The following is a 23,497-nucleotide window of genomic DNA, read 5'->3' on the forward strand; positions in this document are numbered from 1 at the left end:
CACCACTGAATTTTCTTCCAGAAGATGTAATTCTTTCCATTCATATACAGAAGAAAATATATGCCAATCAATTCCTGGCACTACTTGTGGGTATTATAGATTGGAATTCCAAGTCCTGATTAACAAAGGAATTGTAAGAGATGCAGTCTGTCTTGAATTCTTTATCTGAGCAGAAAACCAAAACCTGCATTGAGCTTGCTTGTTTGCTTTGTGTTCTCAAGATTTGTAGGTAATGTGATATTTTTTCTTCTTTTTTTTTTTTTTTTTTTTTTTTTTTTTTTTTCCTGGAGACTTAGTCTTCTTGGGCTAGCATCAAGATAACCCAGGTTTGTAGTTGATGTAGAAATTTGACTTACTGGTGTCATATGCAGAATACAGCTTATTCTCCCTTATCATATGATGTCTCATTGTTGAATGCATTTTTTGTCAATTTGTAACTAAATCCGTGGCTTAGAGTTTAATTTGTGATGTGTACATTTGTAGTTACTCATGCTTCTATCAAACAGATACTTTATTTTGTGTGTGTGTGTGTGTGTGGTGGGAGAGTACATTTGAGCTCTAAAGATTTTTAAACACTCTGTTTGTCCTGTCTTATCTGGTCCGCTTGTAGCTGCTCACAGAAAAATGTGGCAAATGGGAAAGATACCAGCCCAGGCCCATTATAAGCACTTGCAAACTGTTCTGTCTGATAGCAGTGAAGGATGTTCTCAAATTTCTTTGATAACTAATTTTCAGACATTTTTTTTTTTCTGGTTTCTATGGCAGCCTGTAACAGTAGGATTATACTTCAGTTATGTACTGTATGGAAAAATCCCTTGGTTTAGCTCTCTGATAGTTCACTGGCTACTTCCTTGGGATTTTTTTTGAGACATAACAAATCATTCCATATACATCTTCTCTGTCCCATATGGAATTTTGTAGAGGGTTCTCGTAAACCTCTTTGCCACTCTTCCTTGTTCCATTCCAGTTATTTCTTTGTAATAAAAATGCATGGATTAAGATCAAAGAGTAAAACTACATTCACATGATATTTATGACCTAATCTTAGGTCCTGTGGTTCTTACCTGCTAACTCAGCTGTGAGAGCCAGTTTCTGTGCTAGGTTTTGGAGATATCTGCATTCAAATGAGGCCTTGATGTAAACAGTTTGCTGATAAGGGGCAGTGGCTGAGTTCAGCAGTTCACAAGGTGTTAGGGGAGTAGAGTTGTAACTGTTGTGTATAAGCTGTTTACTATTGAGAAAGACAGGGTGGCCTAGAACAATTGTCAGTTAAACTTGGTATATTACTGTATTGCTCCAGTTGTCTGATGCTTTGGCCAGTGATTACTTTGTAGTGCTACTTTGCATGCTATGTATATAATGCCATAATAATGTCTTTTACCTCCTTAACTGGGATATAAAATTAAAGTTGGATTTAGTTTTGACAGTGCTTTCGTGAATGAGTAGTAGCTTAGTAAACTTAACTCCATGATTACAGAGGTGTTTAATATGTTTTAGGCAGAAAAAAAAATCAGAGGCTAGGGAAGGAAGGATTTTAGCATACTCATATTCAATTGATCTCAACAGTGTCCTAGAGTAACGTTAGTGTAGTACAGTATAATGTAACATGTATTAGTCTAGTACACTGTTTTGATTGTGAAGTGTATTTATTGTAGCATACAGTATTAATAGTTAACTTATTTGCATTGGCTTTGCTCCAGTTATGGTAGGTTATAAAATCAAGAACAATACTATGGATGAGGTTTAACACTGAGCTGTGAAGATGTGAGACAAGTTAGAAACTGCAGGGCTTAGATTTAGATTTTACATGCACAGATGAATGCACAGGTGGGTGTCCCCTAACTTTCTTTCAGGGAAATACAGAATTGCTTTTACTCAGTGGCTAGTGTTTCCTGGTGCTCTGAAGGAAGATGAGGCAATAAGCTGCTCTTGGGAGGGAAGAGCATCTGCAGTCCTCATGCCCTGGTAGTGTTCCTCTCTGCCTGCCTGTGTTGAGTAATGCTTGCAGTTCATTCTGATTAGAAACAGTGAGAGACATTGCACTATTTTGAAAAATGCATTTAACCCTTAGCTATGTTAAGACTTCAATCTCATGGAAACAGTGTAAGGTGGCAGGTGTTTTGGAAATGGGCAATCCTTTATACTTACCTTTTTAGTTCTTATCAGCCTGTAATGACAGCAAAAAAGTACTAAATATCCTGGGGAAAAATAATTACATGCTTGATATCTCAATTATAGCAAAAAATCAAGAAGGGGAAACTGATTCATCTGTAACAGTGAAATCAAGGATGAAGAGGTACACTTGTTCCTTTAAGTGCGGGAAAGTATAAGGCAAAAGGAAGAAATTACAGATTCTGAAAATTACAAGAAAGGAATGTGTTCTGTGAGGGCATGTCTACACAGATGAGCTTAAGAAACAGGAGAAGAGGCAGGCAGGCAGACAGGTGTACATCCCCAGTGGTTTAGCTTTTCTTCAGCAGCCAGAGTAGCAGTATACTCATTTCGTCAGATGGGTATGTGGTGGGGCTGCTTTAAGCTGCTGCAGAATGGTAAAGCCAGAATATACTGCTGAACAGAGCATTAATTAACAATGTAACTCAAATTTTAATATTCTCATCAAGCAGTTGTTCCATAGTATATAACACCCTTCAGTGTTATTGTGGACTTCAAGGAAAATTTAATGTAGGAAGAACAACAAAGCAATTACTAGACAGAGTCTGTGTTGACATGGAGTTACAGCTGAGGCTGTAGTTATGCCAAAAAAAGTGGGTACTGTACAGAAAATTTAGCATAATGGTTAAACTTAAAAATGTGAGCATTTTATAGTAAAGATAACCTGGTATTAAGACTTGCAGACATCTTAAACTGATAATGGGGGAGAGGTAGCACTGAGAAACCTTAAAAGGAAAGATTGCCTAAAGGGCTGAAAGCTCTGTGTGTGGAGAATATATTGAGTAGTTTGTTACAAAGTACTGAGAAAACTAAATGCTCTTTACAAAAGAAAATATTCGCTGTAGGTTATTTTAAAATACTTTATTTTACCCAAGTATTGCTTTGTATTTTCCCACTTCAAAGATTTTTCCACCAAGCTGTAAGAAACAACCAGATGAGTAAGGTGGCAGCTTTATTCTTTGCTGCGTTAAGTGGTGTTTTGCATTTGGATGTCTGCAAAGAATAGTATTAGTGGCATGATAATTCTTGATGTATTTACAATTAGTTTGAGTAAAACACACCATTTCAACTGGTTCTCATATTAAAATTTGTAAGGCAGAAGATCCAAAATAATCTGAAAGGAGGTTGTAAATAAGGATTTAAGCCTTTTTCCAGATTAAACCTGCCTTACTTGCAATGTTCCTCTGTGTTTTTCTTCTTTCCTTTTTCCTTAGTGGTACTTGATTAATTTTTCCCCTGGAGTCCACTATCTTTGTGTTAATTAATGTACTCAGGCTCTTCATTCCCTCTTGTATTTCATCCATTTTTTATTATTGTTTGTCTTTCAGCACTCTTTACAGTACTTGCTGCTTTGTCACTTATGTAAAGTTTAGTTTTTCTAGTATTAGTAAGTTTAAAAAGGTGTATCTTTTTTAAAATTTTGCTTTCCAATATTCCTTAGTGAATCCTAGACATCCACTGTTGAGAAACAAGTGGTATATTGAGCTTTCTCAGTTCTCTGCTCCTTCTTTGACATTTGTACTTATATTTGTCTTGTCAACACTTGTGATCTCTGTGTGTGCCAGCAGTTTATCTTTTCTCAGTTCTAAGGTGACGGTTCCCTCTTGCATTGCATTTTTAGAAGCATGTACAGAAATTTACTGATTTTGGTTCTAGTACGTGCTTGTTCTCTTACCCGTCCCAAAACAAGTTGAGAAACTCTTCATGGTGTTGTTTTAACTTCACTCTTAATATGATGCTTCCTCTCATTTTTCCATAGTAGCCAAGTTCCAATCAAAAATAAAAGAACCTAACTTTTCTTCAAGGTCTTTTTTATATAGGGCTTCATCTAGTTTTTCTTTGTAAATCCCTTGTAAATAAAGATCCTGTCTCTGCTCTGTAAACGGCTAATCCAGGCACAGAGTCATTGCTATAAAAAGATTTTGAGACAGCCGATACAATATCTGTGCCACTCCCTATGGGCAGGTTTTTTCAGATACCATATTGCATGTTTAAGCCATAGCTGTTACTGATTTCCTGCTACTTCTTTTCAATTGCATAATGACTATGCTTGGAGTACCTAGAAGATTTGTTAAAGTTCATGGGTGGAAACTTGAAGTTTTTATTTTTGTATAATAGATAGATATTTGCAATAAGGAAAAAGCAGGAGTCTAGCCTAAGCCCTCTTGCTTCACCCTCTCCAGTGAGGAAGGGCTGATTCAAGCTTTTCCCCTGATTCTTAAGTTTAGGGGGGTTTATGTAGCCAAAGGACAGTGTTACAGTCAGTGTACATGCAGTTAGCACTGTTTGTGTCTGCACTTCTGTAAATTCATCCATGAGACTGCAAGAGAGATGCTTGGAAAATGGAGAATGTGCCATTATCGACCATCTTTGAAATAGTTTTAAATTGTCCAGACCCTTTTTAGGAACTCAGAAGTGAACAAAAATAGTAGTCTGCAGCATCCTAACCAGTTCCTCGTGTAAGACCACCATCTTCCTGTGCTTCCTTACCTAGTTCATTGGCTGTAGCAAGAGCTGCATGCATTGGAGATACAACAATTTCACAAACACAGCTCCTGTTTGCTTCCAGCTGTTCTGTTTTCTGTGGCTAATGAAGCCAGACAGAATAGCAGAGAACCATGTAAGTTAGGGAGTCATCAAAGTTGACACACAAAGAGACTAAGTCAAGGTTGCACAGAGCATTGCAAGTTTGGCAGTTCTTAGTTTCTGCTTTATAGTTTCTAAGCACAAAAAATTATGGGGTTTTTTGCATGTGATTTGTCAAATTATTTGTATTTCCTTAGACAAAGAAAAATCTCCATACATGTGTTCTGGTAGTCAGAAAGTAAAAAGGAGTATTGGAGTGAGCTAATAGGTAAGAGAACATACTTTTTTTTCCTAGCAAAGCAGCAAAAATAGTTATGTGAAAAAGGAGAACTTCTCTCACCTTGCTTAATTTTGAATGAGGAGAGGGAAAGATGAAGACATTGCTTTGAGCCCACTCAGCTAATGTTTACATTGTCTTTTCACAGATCATGGTCAGTAAATGCTTTAGTCTTTAATATACTCTAAATAAATGATTTCCTGAGAAGCAGAACTAATGAAGAGTGATTTCTAGTGTATCTGTGTTGATCTTCTTTACTGAATTATACAAAAGCTGTTGAATGTGCTTAGGAAGTGTTAGATACTCTTTTTGAAGAGATGAACCTGGTCTAGTGGAAGGTGTCCCTGCCTGTGGCAGAGGGTTGGAACTAGGTGGTCTTTAAGGTCCCTTCCAACCAAAACCATTCTGTGATACGATTCCATGATATGGTTCCATGATGTTCTGAATACCGTGTAACTCTCAAAGATTTGGAAGAAGCTTGTAACTTTTTGGAAACTAAATAAGATATATAGACAAACACTTCTGGGGGAGAAGTGGTTGTGCTCCAATTGAAACTTTCCTTGAAGAAGCAGCAGCATTCACAACGTGAGCGTCCCTGACTTTTTGCAGCCTCTGTCAGAGGCTGGGAGAGATTAACAGCAATTGGGGTCATGGTTCATACTGTGCCTGAATGACCTCTTTGGCTTCTATTCAACTACCTGCTTTTGTAAAATTTATTAGGGCATTTTATGTCCAAGATCAGTCAAGATTTGGTTTAAACAAATAGTTCAGAATTTATTAAGCAGCGTAGCTACAGACAGAAGTGCAACAAGTCTCATTTCCTTCTTTCAGAGTAATAAAAGAAGCATAGAAAATTTTCAGGTAGATGGTGGCTTTCATTTAATAAGTAATTTAATAAGGGAAAGCAAATGTTTTAGATACAGAAACGTCTTTGAAACAACTTGTATCTCCAGTTTCATTTTATGAAGCACGCCAGCTTTCATCAAACTGGCTGTTAAAGGTCTTCAGCTTTCCACTGCAGCTCTATTTGCAGTGCTTATAAAGCGTCTGTTTTACTGTTGTTGTTTACCATGTCTGGTTTTTTTCCATCAAATAAATTATACGGGCAGATACCCATCAGTGTTTTCCTGGTGGATCTTAAGAGTAGTGACCAGGGAATTTGGAAAAGTAAGGATCGACTCTGGGAAACCTGGAGCTATTTTGGTCTGTTTGGTGATACCACTGCTAATGAGATGTGGTGCTGTATCGCTGCTGCAAATGCAGACATTCCTTTCAGGCCTTATCCTTCCCATCCACATACGGGAGCAGCAAAGAGCTTAAGTAAAATTGCAGAGGACCTGTACCGAGTGTATTTCTTCAGAGCCATATTTGAAAAGATCTCACGCACTTAACAGTAGCTTCCTTGAGGTGAATAGAGCACGATCAGTTGTCTCAAGGGTCAGGAGGCACGTGAAGGAGAGGCAGAGCACGGTGCTCCTTCAGCAGCTGCAGGGGACTCGCTTTGTTGGCCTGCGGGATTTTGTCACATCTTGGGCAACAGCCAGGTGTGGCACAGCTTGTGGAAAGGCCCGGCCTGTTGCTTTGGGGGAAGAAGGGCACTGTAAAGGATTCTGTTTCTCTCTTTAATTTTTTTTTCTCGTTACGTTGTTTTCTTTCTTATGAGATACCTTCTCGTGTGGAGTCTAGAGCCTGTCACATCAGTTGGAGATCTCTAGATAATTACTTCTCTTTTTGTAATTTTTTTTTTAGGACTTCTCTTTCATCTTCCCTTCTTTACTGCTTCAGAGAAACCTGAGAAGTAGGGCTAGAAATAAGAGTAACAGATGACTGAGGCAAGGATCAATACTGCATCAGGGGAAGCAGAAAGAGTGAGGGAAGGAGGGTGGACCCTGGCCGTATAATCCTCCTGTGGTTGTCTTTCGCCTCCTAACTTCCTGGTGAGTGGAGGTGCCATGTTTTATGGAGCTTTTTTTATGTATTGAGAGAAATGCAGATACTGACTAACAAGAAATTTGCTTCTCTGATAAAATATCCTTTGGCAAAACCTGTGTGAAGGGTTGCTGAAGACTGGCAGTGGGTCACGGCTGAGCTGTCTTGTCAGCGTGAACCTGGAGGTGGGACAGGCACTTTCACAGAAGTGGAAGGCAGGCAGGGCTGCGGCAGTGGGTGTCCTGGGGTGGACTCTGAAATGAACATCCTTGGTGGATGGTTTCTGTGAAAGAGAGCTTGAAGTTCTTTGAAGCACAAAATGTGGATAAATGTGACATGGTTAAGAGTCTGGATTTGCAGAAGGGCTTCTGTGGGGGAGCTGACAGAACAGCGTTGCTCAGTCACCAGAAGGCCAAAGGGAGATCTTACTGCTCTCTTCAAGTAATGGGAGACTAGAGAGAAGGTGAAGCCAGACTTTGCATGCAGTTTCATAGCAATAGGACGACCGTTCGTAGATGGAAGTTGAAACATGGGAAATTCCAGTGTGACGTAAGGGAAAACATTTTTGATATGAGGTGGTCAAGTACTGGAGGCATAAAGGCTCAGGGAGGCTGTGGGATCATCGTTCTGGGACATACTCAGAACTCACCTGGGCAGCCTGCTTTACTTGGCCCTGCTTGGGAAGGGTTTGGACTAGACGGCAGTCAGTAATCCTGCCAAGTGAAATTATTTTGTAATTCTAGGCTTCTAAGGGAAGTAAGTAGCTGTGAGTTTGTCCTTGTGTGGGCAAACACTTGGTAAAAATGTTACAAAACTGAACAGGAATAAGCCATCTGTTTAAAAATAATAATTATCTATTTATTACGTTCAAAACTGGTGGATTAAACCTTTTAGCTATCCAGAAGAATGCGTAATAAAGAATCGGTAGTATATGAAGCCTCTTCCAATATGGTGGAACAGAAATCCATTATTTTGCCTTCAAGGAGTACTCAGTATTTTTAAAACTGCTCTGGGGTTTATTGTAACTGCTATGAAATGTTGTAAAAGTATAAAGAGAGTATATTGGTGCATTAGAAGTGCAAAATAATGGTACAAAGTGGTTCGTCTTAGCGGAAATCAGCTTATCAGACAGCTTGTGTATTTTCAAGGTCTTTGCTGTTGTATTATCCCACAGCTGAACTGTGCGTTACAACAAGAGACACCTGGTACCAAGCTTCAGTGCACACAGCAGGTACTCATAAAACATTGATAACTAGCCTAACAGCCCAGGACTAGGGTGCAGTGAACACAGGCACAGTTAAAATGCCTGTGGCCTCTGGTTAGCAATGGCAGTAATAGTTTTACTCCACCCTTGGCTGCAAAAATGCTTACACAGTTAGACTCTATTAGTGTGCTCATGTTTGGATTGTCTGGCTCTTCTCCTGAGACTGGGAACCACTGAGAAGTGTGTGGCTTGGTTGTCCTTGCATCCCCCCATCAGGTACTCACACACACAGATAAGATCCCCACCCAGGAGGGGGAAGAGCTTAGGCCCACACTGGGCCCCTCATTGCAGAGGGAAGCTTGTGTGTTGTGTATTAACAGGTGATGGGTGAGTCTAGATGTGAAAACAGGCCTGGATAAAAGCACTGTGAAAGAGTAGATATACCTAAACGGACTTATTTCAAATATTTACATTGTTGTATCTTACACTTGACTTGCAGCTCTACTTCCAGACTACCTGTGTTTATATTGCTAGATTTCAGTAACTTCTGACAGCATGCAGCCAAAGTCTGGTTCCACGTATGCAGTGGCAAGCTGTAGTTACTAATGTGTACTTCTGGAGCCTGCTGTCATTGTGAATAATTTGAAAATACAATCTCTTTGCTTGGCAGTGCTCTGAGAGGCAAAGTTAATTAGAAATAAAGGGCAAATTTATGTGTATATATATTAGAAACAACGAAAAAATTATCTCTCAAACTTACATTGTATCTGCATCTTGAGCATTGAAAGTAGTTTATTTCTAAAAGGATGTACAAAATTAGAGAGAAAAACTCAAGCAAAAGAAGGGCGAGCAGAGGAAGTTATTCGCTCTTCAAGTGAAGATCCCAAGCTTTTCGAATAAAATGATCAGGCAGCAGCTTTAAAAACAGAATTATGTACTTTCTTAAGGGAACATAGAGCTAAACTGCAGATTTCATTGATGCACAGTTCTGTGGAGGTCAGAAATACAAACTAATTAAGAAATGATAGATCCAGTAGCAGGTATTAATTAATTAATAAGTCACAGTGTGGCTTAACAGCTTGCAGTTCAGGTAAAACCTAAACTGCTGCCAAATGCAAGATTCATCCAGTGATGACTTGTACTCGCACTCTTCCTAACACCTAGTGCTGATTGCTGGATACAAAAATCCGTATGTTAGTTTTTGTCTCACCAGATCCACAAGGAATGTTTTTCTTAACAAATGTTCCCTTACAGCACATGTGCAGGAAACTGCAGCAATGAGTAGTGCTCACAGAAATGAATCTTGGAACGAGTGCTAAGTAAACAGTTGGAAAGTTTCAGAGGAGCTTAAACCCAAGAATATGCTGGAGTCAGTGCTCTCCTCTCATTAAGTGAAGTGTCCTCCTTGATCACAGGCTTCTCGTTCAGCCAGAGTGAATTGAGGCAATGCAGGGCAGGATACAGCTGCTAGATAACTGCAGTTGTGGATGCTTCCAAGCACAAAAGCTTTAAGGCATTACTAGGAGCAAAGTGCTGCCTTGGAGGTAGCAAAGGCTCCTGAGCCTTTTACTCATGTTCATGTAATGTGCTGTTGTTCAAGTGTGAAGTTATCTGACAAAAAGGTGGGTACTTTATGAGCATTACTATTTCAAGCCATCAAAGCATGAAAAGATATATTTCTTGAAATAATTCAGTACAAATACTAGATTGCAAGTTTAGTGGCTTTAGTTATTAATTATTTGGCTTCTGTTACTCAGTCAGTGGCATTAACATCAAGATGAAAAGCAGCTTAGAGTTACCAAATGCAAATACTGTAGAGCCATATCAAAACAGTGTTATCTGCCTTAAACTCAGAGTAAGGAAGTTTGCTTTATTGAAATTTTAAGGCCTGAACACATGAAGTGTACTATTTTTGACACTCTATATGTCGGCCTACTTCTTTTTCTACTAGTAGTTTGTGGAATTAGCATGCTTCCTGAAAAGCATTATTTGCCATTTTACCAATTTCATTACTATGAAATCCTTTGACAATGGTGGCTCTCAGCTTTAATTCTAGCTGTTCTAAAAATAATTCTGTCACCAGCAAACTTTTTCTGCTCCGTTATTAATCTTTCATTCAAAACATTTTTATCTGCTATTTAACATATTTTTATCAACAGCGATGCTTAGAAGAACCTATTGATAGGTTCATTCCCTTCTCAAACTGACTATTTTTGCTATCATTGCTTTCCTGTCTTTTAATCTGAGAATTTTCTTTATTATTGCATATCAACTTCATTAAGAACTAAATGAGGGAGATCATTATAAGATTTTGAAAATGTATGTGTTGCATAAATGTATGACTTTTAGCTGCTTATTAATGCCCTATGGAGCTCCAAGAGTTCTGTGAAGCATTACTTCACAAAAATAATATCAACCCTTGAATAGGCCCACCAGTTCTGTAGTACATCAGCTTCCAGTCTGGCACAGTAGTTGGATGTAGTGGTATGTAGTTCTTTGGATCGCTCCTGGATTCTTTATTTTTCTTTTTTTTTTTTTTTTTTTTTTCTCCCCCCCTCCCCTTTTATTTTTTCTTTTGACAGGATAGTTCAAGCAAGTAGCAAATTCTCACACGTTTGAAGCTTAGGAATTTCATAGGATTTGATTTCTTTACAGTAGACATAAAGTTCCTATCACTTTTACTATAACAATGTGTACTTTTTTGTTGCTGTTGCAGCAAGGGGAAGTAACTGGATTGGCAAAAGTCATTGGCACAAATAATTGCCATCTTTGTAAAAATTTCTAAGTCTTCAATGGATTTCTTCCTATACCTGTAACGAGGGAATCGTTACCTTCACTGTTACCTTCTGGATCAAATAACATTTGGAAAGAGATGAACAATTCAAATCACATGAAGCACTAGTTATATACATAGTTATCAACTTCTTAATCTCATTCAGAACTTGAATTTCTAAATGTAATGTAGGATAGCTCACTCTAAAAAGGAAACCATTGTCTTTCAATTTGGGTATCAGAAATAGCAAGGATTCGACACTAAAATTCCACTGTTTCATGCAGTGAGCACTGTGATAGTCAAAACAACTAGAAAGTCCATCCAGCTTTACTGATGTTTTTGACTGCCTTTATTGATACTCCTTATAGCTCTTGGCACTATCAACGTTACTGATTTGGTTCAATCATAGAATCATTCAGGTTGGGGAAAGACCTTTAAGATCATTGAGTCCAACCATTAACCCAGCCCGGTGCTGAGCCCTGCCGACCCTCACCCGCTGGCCTTGGCCCCTCGGCCCGGCCTGCCCAGCCCCCCTGCAGAGCCCCCCGCCCCCCAGCAGCTCAGCTCCCCCCAGCTGGGTGCCCCCTGCCCTGACTGAGGGGGCACTCGCTCCCCTCGCCCAGCCCGGCGGTGCAGACACGCAGCAGGACGGGCCCCGGCGCTGAGCCCTGGGGAACCCCCCGTGTGCCCGGCGCCAGCGGGATGTGACTCCATTCCCCACCGCTCCCTGGCCCGGCCGCCCCCCAGCTCCTGACCCCGCGCAGAGCCCCCCCGGCCCGGCTGGGAGCAGCCGGTGGCTGCAGGAGATGCTGTGGGGACGGTGCCAAAGGCTTTGCTCCAGCCCGGGCAGCCACCACCCGCAGCCTGTCCCTCACCCGTCAGGGGGGTCACCTTGTCCCACAAGGAGATCAGGGCAGCCAGGCAGGACCTGCCTCTGCTGACTAGGCCTAATCACCTGGTTCCATTTTAGTAAACTTTAAGAGATCACATTGAAGTTTCCATACTGAGCAAGACATCTTCCTTTAGGCTGAATTTAGTTGTAAAAGGCCAGCAGAAACAGCTCAGCTAATTTTTTGTATGATAATAAGAAAAATGTGTTTTCTTGCTTATGTTTGAGTTACATAAACCAGAGCAATAATGGATTTCTGGGCCTTGTATCATGGAGGCGTAAACTTTAAAATGCTTTAGTAGTGGTCCCATTCAAGGTGCTTCTTTCTGTCTCAGTTTATGACTGTACGTTATACATGCGTGCCATCGTTGGACATGTAATGAGCACAGAGGAGGAACTGTAGGTGGCAGTCAGGCATTGGGAGGAGAGAGCACAAAAGGGCCCTAAGAAGGATGAAAGGACTGCAACGGCCAGTTTCCTACATGCCAGAACCTAAGTTTTGTTGCAGTTTTTCTCAGCTTTAACATCACATTGCGATAGAGAAAGACATTTCTACCCTCAAGTGTCTGTCCATGATGACAAGCAACAAATTAATTTGTCCTTTTCTCTGCTCTCTGGTGGAAGTCTTTTCTATTCATATGTCTCTCATACAGCTTAAGACTTAAGACTCAAAGTGGGGCTAACACAGTTCTCTGGAATATTTTTTCTGGGCTTTATCTAATTCCGGAAAATTGCTTGGAAGTATTTTTAGCAAAATCAAGATCTGAAAATTCAGGAAAATGCTTGCCACTGAATTCTTGTCCTGTGTAACATTTACATCTGTTCTGAAATCTAGAATAGCTTTCTTGAAGATGCCTAGCCAGTGACAGGGGAGAGAAGCCGGGAGTTTCTTCTGTAGACGTCTATGAGCCATCAAAACAAGGCGGCCAGATACAAAAGCTTCATTGTTTTTTGATCCCTATGTGGGTCGTATGATGTACAGTATAATAGGTTTTGAGATGAATGGATTTAAACTGGCAAGGTCTCATCAAGGAGTAGAATAGCAAGTTAAGGATTGTCCAGTGAGTTCTTACAATGTGGTAGTGACAATTTTTTGATACAGAAGATGGAGAACACAAATGGAAAACGTTCTCTGCTAGAGGTAATTCTCATTATTAGGATGGTGACTTAAATGACCTCAGCTGTTAGAATAATAATATTCCTAGTTCTGTGAAAGCAATATGAAGGGCAAAACAACAGTAATGATGTTCAAAGGAGGAAGAGGCTATACTGAAAAAATAGATGTACAAGTCTGTATGGGTAGCAGAGCCAAGGAAAAATGAGGAGCTTCCTGTTCCAAAAAAGAAACCATATTCAAGAGTCAAGTGCAAAATAACCTAAAGCAAAGGAGGAATAGGAATTATAGCAAGAGAACAACTTGTTTGAATCATGTGCTATGCAGTAGTCTGAAAATCAATGGAATGTAAAACCCAAAGAACTAAAGGTAAATATTCAAGAATTGCCGAAGCATGTTGGACAAAATCGGAGCAATGCATAAAATAAGAAAAACAAAATTAAGGGTAATAGAACTATATTCTGGTATGTTAGTTAATAAGCAGAAGGTCAATTAAAGAATTGGACTGCAGCAAGAGAATATGTTTTTCCTGTCTTTACTGTGTATCATGTGACTGGTAGGGGTTTAACATTGTAGGGAGATTTTACAGAATACATTTGAAAACATTTTGGGAACTAATGGGTGCTTGGTTTTGGTTTTATTGTAGGAGGGTGGACTTACATGAACCTTTAGAATTCCTTATAACAGCTGCCTGTGATTCTAAATGTGATACAGTTTTAATTGCATGAGGCTGTATTTTTTTTCCTTTTTTTTTCCTATTGGGATTCTTGCTGATTCATTCAGTAACAGTTCACCATCTAAAGCTGTTCTAAGGGTGAATTAGGGCTGTGTCTTTTAGGGAGATACTGGCTTTTGAATACTGCTTCATTGGCGACAGAAATTGGGCAATGTAGAGTCCATGCGACAGGAAGAATTGGGGAATAAATCAACAGAAGAGTCTTCTATTCCTGCATGTGCTGTGAAAGCTGAAATTCAACTAAGTATTTAGATTGACTTCTTTCTAGAATCCTGACTTCTGGTTTCAGTAAAGTGTTTCGGTTTTCAAGAGTAGAAATCAATAGGAAGTTAGGAACCCTGATGGGATTTAGGAGTCTCGGAATCTATTTGGATGTGCTTCAGCTGTCCCAGTACTGCTTCCATTTAGATTAATGATTAACACCTATTGATTCCAGTGAGGTAAGATCTACTTCAGTGTTCCTATGTGATTGTGAGCAAGCTACAGAAAATAAACTTTCTTACTGGTGTGAGTAATTTCTGGTTAGTTTCAGGCAGCTCTCTTCTGGGAACAGTAAATGAAGTGTTACAGAAGTGTACCATGACCCAAGTTGAGCGGTGAGAAATAATGTGCTCTTTATAGTTTGACTTCAGTCTTTGTTTATCATCTTTCATACAGAGATTTGTCACTAACGTTTCTGAGACAATTAAAAATGGCATTTATGGACATTGAAGTGGATTGTTTTATGATCTAAATAGTAAGTGGAGATAAAGGTATAGGAAATGCACATTGAATGATATCAAGGGAAGGAAATAATGCCCATCCAGCAGTTCTGTAATCATCATCCATCCTTGGAAGATCTTTATTAAACTTGCCCTCTCTTGACCTTTCAACAGTCAAGATCACTTACCAGTGCTCTGATCCTAACTATCGACTTTCAGCTAATGCAAAGGAGTGCATTGCCTTTTTCATATGATACCTTCCAGTCCAAATCTTCTAGCGTATTTCTCTTGATGCCTTTATAAATCTTTCTTCTGGTTACTGTTTTTCCAATTTGTGTGGTTGAGAGATACTGATCAGTCACCACGAATTTAAGGACTCACAATTAATCCTTTTTTAACAGGAGACTGTGGGCTTACTTTATATTTGTTGACTTTAGCCCTGAGCTGCAATTTTCCCAGAAGCAATTTTCTTGCAGCTTACTCAGTTTGGGCAGGTGGTTCAAAAGAGAAGGGATAAAATTAGCTCTGTAGCTTCTGTGAATAAAGGTACCAGACATTAAAACTGACTATATAGCATAGTTAGTGTACTACAGACTATATAATTTATTACCAACTGTCAGTAGTTTAGATTTCAAGAGTCCATTTACTAGTGAGTAATTTGTTTTCATTAATAGTGCTTAAATGACTGCGGGCAATTATAGCTGGAGTAGCCCACATGCAGCGCTTCTTTCTGTTACATAAGCTTCCCTTCCCTATAGAAACACCAGAATTGCTGTATGCAGTGGGCCATGTATGCATGTGCCCTGTAGGCGCTCCATGTACTACACTGGAATGTAGTAGTTGGAATGATGGTGTTCCTTGCTGTCCAGCAGTGGTTAGTGCCTTCTGTTTCAGGGGAGGACAGGTAGTCACGGAACAACCTGCATCCAAAGAGTACCCTCTTTTACTCCTGGTATGAAAGGTTGGTTGTTGCTCAGCCTTGAGAGCTTACATATCTTACAGAGCTCTTGGGGATTTTTTTTTGTTACTTGTCTTTTGCAGGGCTTACTATTATAACTGGGTAGTCTTCTCACTATAAATATGTTCTGAAGCCACTGAGTCTGTGGTATATCTCCTAGAAACATTGTATCTTGTTTTGTGCACAGCTTCTCATTATTTTTTTTTAAGTGTATTCATCCAATTTTATAAAGACCCTTTTAGTCTTTCTCTTCTGTTGTTGAAATAATGTTGTGTCTTCTATATGGTTTTTTTCTTTTCACTTTTAAAAGCTGGGTTGGATGACATGATTAATTATTGACAAATTAAATTGGTATCTGTCCTAGCTGAAAGTTAAACTGGAATTTTGTCATTAAGGAAATGTAATTACATGTCAGCAAGAAGATTTTTTAAAAAAAAAAATACCCACAATGTTTGTGATTAAGTTTGAACTGAGAACTTAGTACTGAAGTAGATCAGGCTTCTCAATTTGTTAATGGACTAGGACAATTTAAATCCTCTTCACTAAATGCAGAGTGAGAGCTTCATGATAGAGGTAAAACTCCGTTTAGAAAAGACTACTAGCAGCGTAAGTAAGGTAGACACAGGAATGCATTCCACACCTTCAACTCTATTTTGTAAAAAATCTGCTATGTTTTAAGGATTCACACGAAAATGGGAGAGCTTAGCTTTTCACTAATCATAAAAACTATGAATTTGAACAATGTTGACCATTGCAGTGCTGATATGTTGTGATGACACCATGAAATGTGTTGTGAGCAGAGTCTTTGTAGCATATTTACGGAGTGTTAATTCAGTTTCCCAGAAGAACAGACAGGTTTGTGTTTTGGTTGGGTGGCAGAAAGGTGGTGGCAGGAAAAGCAGTCAGGCCAAAGCTGTTACCTACTGCCAGATAAGTAGAAATGCTCATTTTGCTTGACCTGACTTCCAGTAAACTTTGTCATAAAAAGTGGGGGAAAGAACGAGACATGACGGTGATTGATGAGTGCTGTTCATCTTCACTCCTCTTAATGATTGCTAACACTTCCTTGGCAGTGTTGAGCTCTTGTCCACCCTGGCGTCCCCAGGAGATGTTTCATCCTGTGCATGCCCCTGCCTCATGCTCCAAGAGAAATGAACTGTGGCTGGTTTAGAAGATATATGTAGAATCTACACTAGCCTCACCTGTAACAGCTCTGCACAGTGATCAGTGGAAATCCTGAAGTGCCCAGGAGATAGATGATGCTGTCTCAGTTCTAGTCAGGGAAAGTAAAAAGCCTTTCCATGAATCCACAGAAACTGCCCATGGCCTGTAGCCCTGTGTCTGTAACCTGTCCCGTTGGCCAATTCGGTGGGCAGGTTCCACGTGTCTGTGGCGCAGTCTGTACGATTTGCTGTCTGATGGGACATGGCTGGTGTGTATGGATCCGGTGTGAGCCATCAGCTTTCTCTGAGCACTGTTGCTGCATCTGCAGAGTTGTTGAATTAAAGCAGCTGTGCTTTAAACAGCCACCCTCTGACAGAGAAACCTCGAGAGAAGTTGGTCAAGGAAAAATAATACTTGGCTTGACTGTGGAGTAACATGCAGGAGGTCATTTCAGAAGTAACTGTCTGAGGCACTAAATAATAATGACCACAGTATAATTGCATTCCGTATCCTCAGGGAGAAAAAATACAGAGAACCAGAACAGAATTATAAGAAGTTGAGATTGAATTGCATGTGGGGCATTAGCAAGGAATTTTAGTTATAGTATTTTTACTTTTTCTGACAAAGTAACATCTTTATATATTATATGGAAGCTATTTAAGGTTATTAACAGAAGTCATAAATATTAAAGAATAAAATTAGAATCAGGGCTACAAAAAACAGAACAACGAAGATCAGTGGTTACTTATTTGATGAGGGTTATATTGCCAATGAGAAGAGCAACAGATGGCAGCATGCAGTGGGAGAAAGGTAGGTATTAATGCAGTTGAGGTGAATTTCCAGGAATAGCTGTCCACTAGTACTCAGAGACATACTGTAAAACTGCTTCACTTAAAAATTCCAGTATTGGGGGAAACATTAAATTGTAGCTGCATGTACAGATGATATCAAAACTGATAAAATAGGTCTTCAACTGTCATATGGTAGTATTCTCTTGGGTTTCTAGTTTTAAATTAATATATTGCATTACTAATTGTTTATTAATAATATAAAAATTATCATGCACAAACTTAAATTGTCATTGTTAGAACTGAGGTTGATGGCGTTATCTGATAATGAAATGGCTAAAAGTAAGTGTTATTTCATGAAGAAGCAAAATCAATTCAAGAAATCAATATTCAAGTTGTGTTGTAAAACAGTACCCCTGCTGAGACTTAGAGGATTGGTGTGCTCTAACTGTGCTTGCATATTTTGAAATGCATATGCTTCTAATGCTTATTTTTCAAGGAATAAAATAGCAGAATTAAAACTTTCTCATAATATTTAGTACATTTAAATTATCTTTATTTATCCTTTATATAGAAACTAATACTATTAGCTGTTAAGCTGCTTCTATTACGGTGTGAATTTTTGGAGCCATGCAGTAGATCATTAATCCACTTGAACTTTTTGCAAAAGCAGGGACACTTACTCTTTGTAATGTTAATGACATTGGGATGGATTTTGTAGCTTTGCGGTTTGCTTAATTTTTCTGCATTTCTTCCATTAACAAATGAAGATTGTGCGGTAGAAAAAAAGTTCTCTATGTCGACTTGTGTTACATGGTTGGATATTTAGACAATGTCTAGTTGCAAAGGCAATAATGTGTAAAATATTTTATTATTTTATACTGATTGAATTTAAGATCGAGTCAAAAGAATTTTCTTTTATTGCTGTTGTGTTGTTATACTTTCAATTTTGTTGGCTTTGTTCAATTTACAGTAAAAAGTTAATCCTGTCAGCTTCACTCTTTGCATAACAAGGGGGAATGGCATAATCAGATGAAGGAACAACAGATACAACTGCTGCTTTTGGCCCTGAGCTGGCTCACATCTTGACTGAGCCCTTTGGAGCCTTTAGTTTTGGAAAAGCTTGCTGACTGTAGCAGCACATGATGCAGCTGTGCTAGCTCCGGTCTGCAGGTGCTGTAGCTCATTCCCACAATGCTGTGGCTGTGTCAATAAGCTGTGCTGGTCCTGAGCTAAGCGGTTTGAAACCCACTACTGTGTCTCTGCATAGAGGTCATGGTATATCTATAATCCAGGTGACTCATCGTAAAAAGTGGGGAATTACTAGCAGTGGCTGTGGAACTGAAAGATGGTCTTCATTTTATTTTGCAAACAAAATTAAAAGCACTGTGCAACTGCAGACATGGCATGAGTCCTACATTGCTATCACTTCTGTATCACACTCACTCAGTTGTAAAAAGATGGAAAATTTTGCTAACTCCTAGTCTGACAGCACTTTTCAAGACAGGTGATTGTGGTTTTTTTACCCACTTCTTCAAGAGGCAGTTTTGTTCAATGCATTCCTGTTATTATTGCGTTATATACCCTTTCATACATATTTTTAAGCTGTAAGTTTAGCACCAGAAAAACATTGATACTTTAATGTAACAGAAAATGTGTTGTGTTAATTTCTTTTGTTCCTTCATTACATTACAGGTACTGTAAGAATTGAAATGTTCAGGAACATGCAAAATGCAGAAATCATAAGGAAAATGACAGAAGAATTTGATGAGGTATAGTATACAAACAGTTCTTTTAAAATTACAAAAGATATTACAATATACTTTTCTTTTAATATAAAAATGCAGTGGGCAAGAAACCAGTGGATAAGCAATGTCTCAGTATCAGAAATTGTACTGTCAAGCAAAGCAGCGATTTAAACTGGTGGATGAGGAATAACAAGCCAGCATGAGCTTTAGGAAAGAAGAATAATGAAACTCAAAAAGTAATAAAATAATTGGAAAAGGTAGTTATAGTCATTTATCTTGCAAACTCAGTGTTGTGGATTGAGTAGGCCCTGGATGCTGAAATACTGGTATGGAAAAGTTTGTGAATTAGCCAGTTTAAGGGCGTAAGTGTACTATCACAGCAGTGTCTCTTTGTGATCACTTCTAGATGGAATGCCAAGGCTGTGATTCAAAAAGTTAAGCAGGAGAGCTATGAAAATGAGCACTAGTATTTTTCAGGATTTACTCTGCAAAATTTCCATCTTGTTCATGGCCTTGAACAACAAAACATTTAACTATATACTTAATGGCCATGTGAACGCTCCTTTTGATGTACTCAGGTATTCAGTCAGGGCTTTTGTGTACTGGTGGGATAAGGTACAGTGAATAAAATGTAGGTGTACAGTGACAATCAAAAGGATGGTATCAATTCATGCTACATTCTAACTGAATTAATTTCACTTCTTAAAACATCACCTAACCAAAGTTAATGCAATGCAGTGAATTTTTGCTAGTGTAATTTAAAAGCAGAATTGGATATTGTCTTTAGTCTGGCCTCACTGTACAAAATAAAATGGCCACGGCACTGTCCAAAAGCTGAAGAACGCTGATTTTGCCCAAGGGATGATTGTCCCACAGTTGACGGAAGAAAGTATTTCTCAAAAAAAAATTTAAAACAGTCAAAGTTTTTTCTCAAAGGAGGAAAAAACTCTTTTCCTTGTGACAGTATGAGTGTAGATATAAGCAACATATCTCAAAGAGTTAACAGTTACTGGTATGTAAGCTTTCTTTCTTCATTACCTAAAACTTTTCACAAGTTTTACAGTTCTAACAGAAAGTTTCCGTTCTAGCTTCTGCCTTTAACACTTGAGTGGATCTGTGAAAGAATTTGTGGGTTTTAGTACGAAAGCATGAAATTGTTAGTCTTAGACCACAACCTGGTGAATATTTTGAAATCTGGAATGAACTCATACCCTGTTAACAGTTGAAAACATTTTAGAATTTTTTGCAGTTTTCCAATGTTCATATATCAGATGATCCCAGCATAGTAAGTTTATAATTGTTATATGGCCTTTTTAATGTTACATGTTAAATGACCTGTGTTCATACTGCTAGTCATAGTATTTCAGGTTGGCCTGTGCTTAGCAGGATGTCATAGTCAAAATAAAAGACCTGCCAAGATACAAGCTTTTAGAATAAGAGCAGCTTATATTACTGTTCAGGGTAAAACACATAATGAAACAACAAAAATCATTCTTGGTCTTCAGCAGGTTGTAGAATTGTGGTTGGTATAGCATTAGTACACTTTTTGGCCCTCTGTTTAGTGTCCACCACCTAAAAAGTCAGAACAACAATTGTTTATTTCTGGGAGAGCTGTTGGTAGCAGGCACCATTTCCCAGTGACAGTCCTTTGATTGAAGGCAGCTCAGGCTAGATTTGGCAGAGCTGCATGATCCTGCCCAACCTTTCTTCTCTTGCTGGAGAAAGGAGAAGAGAACGCAGGTAGATCTACTTCTTGCCTTCTTCCAGCAGTACCCTTGACTGTGCTCCCTGACTTGGTGCTGACCAACTAGACTGCTTCCTTGGGTTCATCCTGCCACTGGATTTCTTTATATTTTGTAAGTCTGTGTTAAACAATGAAAGAAAGGGAGTCAGGAGACGAACAGTGGTGGCTAGGCCGAGGGGTCATCCATTTTTCTCAGTAAAGCACCACCATTTTCTGTACAGCTGGTAACAGCCCTCAGTTCTTCATTCTAAATTTTGCTGTTGCCATTTCACATGTAATACCTCTTCTAGTACCCTGGAATTCCTAAATCCCAGTGTCCATCCCTCCCATGGCATCCTGAGACAAAGCATTTGCCCAGGGCTGTTGCCACCAGAGCATTTCCCTTGCCCTGCTGTCCCCTCGTGCCCCTAAATCCCATGTCAGTCTGAGAAGGTAATGGTCTGACTGCGTGGGAGTGAAGGAGAAAGCTCGTGATGCTCTTATGAAAATGGGGTAGTTTATCAGCCCATCAGAACCTACCTTCATTGTCATCTTTAGATTGCTATTTTCAGATGGAGACTATCCCCTTGTTAGTGTATTTTCTTCCCTGTACCAAAACATACCTAAAATGCCAAGTCTTTTGTATCAGCTTAGGGTTGAAAGGGGCTAGTGCTCAGTGGTACATGTGTGTAGGTGATGTAAGGTACCTGTTGTCATATTTGTGACATGACAAATCATTTCTACAAGTCTAGAGCTAATAGGAAAAAAAAAAGAAAAGTACGTGTAGTATCAGCTAGAGCAAAATCTTACATTATATTCATTAGCACAGTATGCTGCCCAGAAAACATCTTCATCTCTATTGAGAAGTTCAGATTTGCTGCTTTCTTTACTTTATCAAGATTGTTGGACTGTTCTATCAGTGCTGCAGTAATCACCTGCCTGCTTGTCATGATTTCTGCATTTATGGCAGGGATTGAAGCATTGATTTTCCTCATCGTAAGTTGAAGAATGCTTGCGCAGGATTTAAATGATGGAAGTAACTGTTCATTGCTGCCACAAGTTCAGTTTGAGACAGGGAATTTTATGGACATCCATCGGCTGCACTATTTGGGTGCTTGGCTCATGAGTACAGGCATTTTGTAGATGAATTCCCTCATAATTCTTGTGCTAGAGTTAGCAGGTGAACAAAAACTTGGTTTGGTTTGAGTTTTCTAACCATTGGACCATGAAGTGTCATGTCAGTGTCACTGATATATCACATTTTTATTGGTTTTCAGGAATAAAACATCCAATAACATGGCTTTATTATAAATTTATTCTTCCAGTTTCAACCAGATGAGATGCTCTTGCTGCAGTCTTCATATGCTTTTCAAAACTGTTGTCTAATATGTAATTGTAAGTTAAAAATATGTCATACAAATGTGAGTAGTTACACACAAACTAGAGATTCTGAGGATCTGTTACAAAAAAAATTATGTATACATACCTAGAAATATATTTTATGTATGTAAATTCACATGCAGAGTTCCCACAGGTACTGTGCAGGCAGGGGCTTAGTCTGGAGATTATTTCTGAAAATAAGGTGTAAACAGGGAGAAGAAAATGAGTCTGGGCTGTTCATATGGAGTTACTGTCAGGAAAACTCTGAGCAGAAAGCTTTAGCGTTTTAATTTCAGTCCTAAACTTGTATAAATGTGAGACTAATGCAGGGCTTGTATTTACATGGCAAGACACTGTACCTTGCTGAAATTCACTAGCAAGAGCATTAGGCATAAACAACAAATACTTGGAAACACAGGGCACAGCTAATGATACTGCTGCGTATTTTAGATTGTGTTTATCTGGGATTCTACTACATAACACATTGGGCTGATTTACAGAAGTTCAGAGGACTCACAGCAACAATTGAAAATGCCAGGAGATATCTTCATGCCAGGAGCTTTACAACCCTCTGATGTATTTTAAACTAAAGCCTCTATTTTTCTCAAATTGGACGTTCAAAGTTAGAAGTAAAGATATTGCTCGTTAAAATAATGCCATTTAGTATTCACTGTATGAGACAGTAAGGTCATCAAGACTGCCTTTTTCTTGTCTTTTTCTAACATTTTTCTAACATTTGAGCACTTTGCAATTGTGGTTGTTTTTTTTAGTATGATTCAAATGTGTGTGACTTGGTTAAATTGGTAGGGGTTTTTTGCTGCAGGGGAATATAATTTATGAAGTTTAGGTAAAAGGTTATTTGATTACATCTCCTCTATGTTTATGTTACTGGCTTTATGTGGTTCAGTCTGGGTGATAAGTCTTGAGAGAATAAAAGTGCTTGTTCTTCACAAAAAACACAGGACAAATGTGTGCAAGTGGATTTAACTTTGATACTGCTGACTTCTTATCTTGGGGGACTGATTCAGGATGGACCATTATTGCCTTGACGTTTTGGATAATCTGAAATTGGCTTACAAATCAGATCACCAGGGAGATTATATCCAGTCTTTTTCACTGAAGAGGAAAAAAAGCATTTACTAACTTGAGGGAGGGCAGTCTCACTGAAATGCAATATTGTTTCAAGTGAGAATAGTAAGAGCAGAGTTGAAGAGGAGTTAAACAAATTGAGTGTTCACATGCGTGCTCTAATCTTGCAGTAATCTTGGGAAGAGGGGGTGCATGAAACTGTATGGGGTATATGAATATGTAGTAAAATCTCTTCTACTTCTGTCAGAAGCAAAGTTTTACCACTA

The 23,497-nt window shown here is 38.9% G+C and overlaps 1 protein-coding gene across 4 annotated transcripts in view; it reads left to right on the plus strand.

Moving 5' to 3' along the window:
- The window catches only part of STAG1 (STAG1 cohesin complex component), a 199,549-nt gene that overhangs the window by 85,887 nt on the left and 90,165 nt on the right, over window positions 1–23,497 (plus strand). For all 4 annotated transcript variants that reach the window (XM_080409718.1, XM_080409721.1, XM_080409720.1 and 1 more), the window contains exon 6: window positions 18,987–19,063. In XM_080409718.1, coding sequence (XP_080265844.1) covers window positions 18,987–19,063 — 77 coding nt within the window. The remainder of the gene's footprint in view (window positions 1–18,986; window positions 19,064–23,497) is intronic.

The sequence above is a fragment of the Falco punctatus genome (genome assembly GCF_963210335.1).
Source record: "Falco punctatus genome assembly, chromosome: 13".
Classification (NCBI taxonomy): Eukaryota; Metazoa; Chordata; class Aves; order Falconiformes; family Falconidae; genus Falco; species Falco punctatus.